Raw genomic sequence first — 6,000 nt, forward strand, 5'->3', positions numbered from 1 at the left:
CAGGTAAAGGTATGCTGGGATGCACACAGTCAGTAACTAACTTCAAATTAGAAGAACAGAACTCAGCAATTCAGCAGCTAGACTTCTGAGAGTCTTTAGGAGCTTTAGGAGCTATGACCTCAGCAAACAGGCTGGGTATTTCAGACCTTAAAAAAAAAAAAAAGGTAAATTTAAAGAAGCTCTCACCTGTGCTGGTCAGCCATAACCATCGGCATCAGTGTATAGACAGCAGTTTCATTATCTGGGAAGAAATTTAATTACTCTGTTACCACAAAGGTATCTTTTATGGAAAATAAACATATCTAGCAACACTTGCATTTTCAAGTGTCCACTTGAAATAGATAATTTTTTTTACACAGATTCTACACACATGAAGTTTCATTAAAAAGAAAAAGCCGTCACACTTAGAAAGAATTCACAGAATTGCAATACATGAAATTTCAAGGTGGCTGTTTTTCTTTTACAAAGTCAATTTCTTTGAATTGACAAATCTGTTAATTAAATCCAACTTTTTAAGAGATGTGCATTAAAAAACCCAAACAAAACAAAAACATTTAACTATTTAATTTTAAAAAGAAGGAAGTTTTCTGTCTTTCAAGGTGACTTCCATAGTCCTGAGACTATAATTTTGTAGTAGTGACTTTTTTAAATTACTTCATAACCACTCAATTTTGTCTCTATACTTGAATACCTGGGTGCAGTAAGTTTCATTTTACTTTTTAATCTCTAATCAGTTTCGTATTTCACACTCAAAGGCAATGAAAAAAGGCCAGAACACAAAGATTCATGTCAGTGGTGGGAACACACATTCAGCCACACAGACTCTGTCACCACTACTGCTGCAAACGCCAGCACACTGCACGGGTGTAATGAGCCTGTTTGGTCACTTACAGACTTCCTGAAGTAAAATACTCTTTTTAGAAGATTAATTTGACAAAACTTAAAATAGTTTAACATGTAACAATTATAAATATTACTAATGTGCATTAATTTTTTCTTTTATTAAGGAAAATTAATTATAATTTTTCCCTTCAACAAGCTACCCATTTTTGAGAGTACAATCTCCACAGAATGTTCATGTAGATACCAGCTTATGACAGGAGGGGCTATGCTTTCTGAGAACCCAGGTATATGGTTTCAGGATACAGAAATACAGGACTGTTCTCAAAAAATTTTTATTTTCAAGTTTTTCCTCATCACCTTCATTGATCCAAAATTACAAAGCAACCAGAACAGGAAGAATTAAAACAAGCACAGTATCTCGTGTCTTTTCTATACCATGCCTCTACACATTCACTACTTCCACTAGGTAGGCAAGGTGACATTTAGTTCATACTAAATAAAGATTCTTCAGAATTATGAAGTGGAATCCAAAAAGTTATCATGCTGTAGCTATGCTATTTGTTGTTATTACTGTTCTACAGTGCTCCAAGGTTACTGCTGCTATCAGCTATTTGAAGTTGTGTGTCCCTAGCTAACAAAAGAAAGCAACAATGCTTCTTTCTAACAATCTATTATTGCCTTTGAACACTGGACAGAAATAAATCAAATTCAAATCACATTTCATCAGCTATAAAAATTTTAAAACAAATATTTAAAAAATAACATTGCTCATAGCAAACACATGGTGCAGGAGACACAAGCCTCCCAAAACACCAAATTATGATTAAACATTGCAGAGAGTCACCAGCCATCACCAAGCTCTCAAGTTTGAACTCTCTACAAATTGCTCCTTATGGCAGAGTTCTGTGAGCATCAGATACTCCATCTCCAACACACACCCCTAGAATTTGACTGTTGGGGGAAGAAAAAGCTGGGAGGGAGGGGACAGAGAGAAAGAATCCTGAAACAAAATTAAATACATGCTAAATAAATATCAACTATTTGAAAAATATTTGAGCACTTTTTCAAAATCTATCCATGATTAGCTCCCAGTATAAATAAAAAGCTCTGTTTCAAAAAGCTCTGGGCAGGAAGATAAAGCTTTCCAAATAAAATAAAAAAGCCAAACTTAAGAACATCAACTAAATTTAAATATTACATCCTTATATATTTCCACAATCAGGCCCTATACAAGACACCAAAAAAAAGGTGGAAAAAAAAACTTTTAAATGTATCAGCACACTTAACTGAAATGCTTAATATTGATTCTAACTATATTTAACTATATTGCAAGTGCAGTGATCTAGAAAAAGTCAATAGTTAAATACAAGAGTAGCTGGGCCATAACAGGCATTTATGGCACAGTTACAAAACTAAGCCCTTTGCTATTCTATTAGCAAAAATTATGCTGTGGAGCACATGCAGATTTTCCCAGAGTTCTTCTGTAAGAAGTAATTAAGAGGGTGTGGGACCAAGGAGCTTTTATGCTTATTTTTGGTGATTATTTTCTCTAGTCATAAAAAAAGAACTCCAAATGACACAAACTACATGACAGCAGGTAGAGAAAAGCATTATACACCTCATGGACTCACCAAACTTATTTTCCTGCTTTCCAAATCTTGATTATATAAAGACAAAAAAAAGGCACACCAAACATAATGTCACAGCTTTGGGCTGCAAGACCTAGTTTTCAGGCACTGAACCTTAAGAGTAGCATCCAGAAATTTGTGTCAAGCTCTCAAGTGTCCAGAAAACAACTGCTGAAGGATACTTTGGGAGAGTGATAAAAAAACAAAAAGTTCTGCTTGCAAGCTCAGGGTATTCACTGGCACTGGACTCAGGTGTTAAGACTTGCTTTAAGGAAAAAAACACTTGAAATTCATTATCTAGAATCCTGCCCTGGCAAGATACTACTTTATTTCCTCAGAGATACCGTTGTGAAGTTGGCAGAGATCACATCTTAAAGAAGTGTCAGCACTGTGCACATAATACCCTAGTGGCTATGGCACATGCAATGGAAGTTTAATACTTCCATTTATTGGGATTTATTGCCTTCTTCAGCATAAGTAAATTCAAACATACATCTCCACTTCCTGTGAGAGAACCATGATTCTCACTTTAAGGATGGAGGGGTAAACTACGTATCTTTCAAACTGAATGTCAAATTAAAGTTATTCAAATACAGTGGGGGTAAAGAGGGGGGAGTCATAATTCAAGAGACCAGACACAGCACACAACAAGCCACCAAACTACATATTATCCCAGACCAGTGTGGAATATTCCAAGCTGATCCTGTCAGCACATGTTTGGAACAAGATACTACAAGCCAAACCTGCTTCTCAAGAAGAGTTTGGGCAGACCTGCATGAACCTAAGGAACACCAAGGTCAAGAAAGAAGATATCTAAAGAGCTAAGACGGACCCAAAGTTGGATGGCCATTGAACAGAGACCTTCATGCAATGCAGTTTGAGACTTCAGTGTGTTAAGCCTATTTATCTCCTTATATCAGTCCCACTGATTTGTTTCATGCAATTCCTAAGGAATGCATAGAACTCACACTCCTTCTGCACTACAGGATGATGGAAGTACTTGTTCCAAAGGTCTCAAGGCTTGCACTTGCACTGCCATTCCATAGACACAACTATCTATGAAGTATAAGATAAAAATGAGTGACAGCACAAAAACTATACACACTTGAACTGGGCAAGGAAACAACTACAAGCGTGAGCCTGTCAATTCATTTCTTCCTCTAGGACGATAATACATGTTGTCAAGCGTGAAGGAGATTTCAGTGTTGTGTATTTTGGCTTTAATGATGCTTCATGTGTTGATGCAATCTTGGCAAACCAGGGGAGTATGGGCTACATAACAATGCTGTAAAGTGAGAATGAAAAAGTTATGTAAAAATTGAATGTAAAGAAAACATACCCCAAAAAGATTTTATTCATGGTCAACTTCCAAATGCAAGAAGGTACATGGGTCTCCACAGGGATCTGTTGTGATCTGCTTCTGTGTAATGCTTTCATTGTTTCATTCTGTAAAATGCTCCAATGACTCTGACTTGGAAAAATGAAGAAAATGTATCTAAGATTTGAAACAGGTTCAGAAAGGACAACAAGGACAATCAAGAATCATGGGATAGTTTAAATTGGAATAGACTTTTAAAGGTCACCCATTCCAACCTCTCTGCAATGAACAGGGACATTTTCAACTAGATCAAAGTACTGTCCAACCTGAACTTACATGCTTGCAGGTCTGTGGCATCCACCTCTCTGGGCAACCTGTTCCAGCATTTCACTATTCTCATTGGCTTGCACTTGCACTGCCATTCCATAGACACAACTATCTATGAAGTAGAAGATAAAAATGCCCAAGATGTGAGGAAAACAGATGAAATTCAGAATCAATTTGCCTACGTTAGTACTGAAGTAAATTTAAAGCAGCTCCAACTGACACAAGTCGTGCAAAGCGTTATTCATATTAGCATCTTCAATTAGTTAAACTGGTGCTACTCCATTATTTCTCTAAGTCTAAGCTTAAGGTAATAGTATTACATCAATTTTCACTGCTGCCATTCAAAGGCTTGCAAGCCGAAGCAAAATCTGCCTGAAACTTGCCTGTCAAGTGAAATTTACAAGCAACTGCACTGCAAGACACTGGAACTGTGACAGGTGACAATAAGTGAAGGCTGTAGTAGCGCAGTTAAGGAGGACACCAGGAAGTGCAAACAGGGAATGCATAGAGAAAACAACATTACTCCCTCTGCTCCACCACTGGAGATGAAAGCTGACAGACCGGCAGCCAAAGAATCATCCATAAAAGTAAACACTGAAGAAAGCACAGTGACAGCACATGACTTCAAACCCATCCTGATATGGGGGACCAGCACCCATGCGAAGTGATTTAGAGCCAAAAAGAAAATCAGCTGTGACGGGGGACAGTGACTTACAATACCTTTTCAATTCAGCACCACTAAAAAACAAACAGACAAAAAAAAAAAAGAAAAAAAACACAAAGACTTTTCATCACTACTGTGTCATCGACGAGGCACCTGGCGAAGGATTCACAAGGGAATACAGCCGGTGTCCGGCACCCCGGCGCCCCACTCGTCCGGGCTCCGGGCGGCAGCAGCCGGCAGGGATCCCCCGCGCCCGCCACGGAGGCGGCGGGGCAGCGGGGGAAGGAAGGGGACGCCGCTGTTGCTGTCAGCGCCACAAACAAACAGAGCCTGTCAGAGGCGGAGAGAGGAAGCCCGTTCCCATCCTCCCCAGCCGCCTCAACGCATCCCCGCCGGCCCGGGCGCGGAGGCCGCCTGGACCCACCGCTATGTCAGGGCCCCGCTCCTACCGTCCGGCAGCTCCACGGTGCGGGCGCGGCGCAGGGACCTGGTCAGCCGGTTGAGCTGCTCCATGGCTCTCTCCATCCTCGGAGCGCCCAGCCCGGAGCCGCGGACACCCCCCGCTGCCACCGCCCGCCCCCACTCAGCCCATCGCGGCGCCGGCGGCACCGAGGCCGCCCAGGCCGCCGCCACCCCGGGGTGCTGCGCGCATGCGCGGGGCGGAGCTGGGGGCGGTGGCGAGCTCCCTCAGTTTGCTTTTTCGCCAAGGCAGGAAAGGGGTGTGGGCGGTGAATTTTCAAATGTCGTAGAAAATGGATCTTAAAACGTCTGCTTGTTACAAATAAAAATAAAAATGTAATGCCTTTTGAAGCCGCCCCTGCCAGGTAATCCTGCCAGTGCGGGCTCATTTCCCCGGAAGCACGGAAGGGAATGGGGCTGCGAACGCACCTAAGCGGGACAGAATCACAGAACCGATCAGGCTGGAAAAGACCTCTGAAATCATCGAGTCCAGCCTATGACTGAGCACCACCGTGTCAACTGGACCGTGGCACCAAGTGCCACATCCAGTCTTTTTTTAAACACCTCCAGGGATGGTGATTCCACCACCTACTCGGGCAGCCCATTCCAATGCCCCATCATCCTTTTTGTGAGAAACTTCTTCCTAATGTCCAGCCTAAATCTCCCCTGGTGAAGCTTAATACTATGTCCTCTTGTCCTGTCCCTGGTTGCCTGGGAGAAGAGATCAACCCCACCTGGCTACACCTTCCTTTCAGGTGATA

The 6,000-nt window shown here is 41.7% G+C and overlaps 1 protein-coding gene across 6 annotated transcripts in view; it reads right to left on the reverse strand.

Moving 5' to 3' along the window:
- HACE1 (HECT domain and ankyrin repeat containing E3 ubiquitin protein ligase 1) overlaps positions 1 to 5,412 on the reverse strand; it is a 46,749-nt gene extending 41,337 nt beyond the window's left edge. For 4 of the 6 annotated variants that reach the window (XM_041478148.1, XM_041478153.1, XM_041478152.1 and 1 more), the window contains exons 1-2: positions 5,230 to 5,412; positions 187 to 241 (exon numbers count right to left, since the gene is read on the reverse strand). In XM_041478148.1, the coding sequence (XP_041334082.1) occupies positions 187 to 241; positions 5,230 to 5,305 (131 nt within the window). In that variant the 5' untranslated portion in view covers positions 5,306 to 5,412. Of the gene's footprint in view, positions 1 to 186; positions 242 to 3,439; positions 3,499 to 4,836; positions 4,855 to 5,229 lie in introns of those variants that run through there. The other 2 variants (XM_041478151.1, XM_041478150.1) reach the window with 2 other exon arrangements.
- Positions 5,413 to 6,000: the final 588 nt, after the last annotated feature.

Source organism: Pyrgilauda ruficollis, unplaced genomic scaffold (assembly GCF_017590135.1).
Source record: "Pyrgilauda ruficollis isolate IOZ18807 unplaced genomic scaffold, ASM1759013v1 scaffold43, whole genome shotgun sequence".
Lineage (NCBI taxonomy): Eukaryota > Metazoa > Chordata > Aves > Passeriformes > Passeridae > Pyrgilauda > Pyrgilauda ruficollis.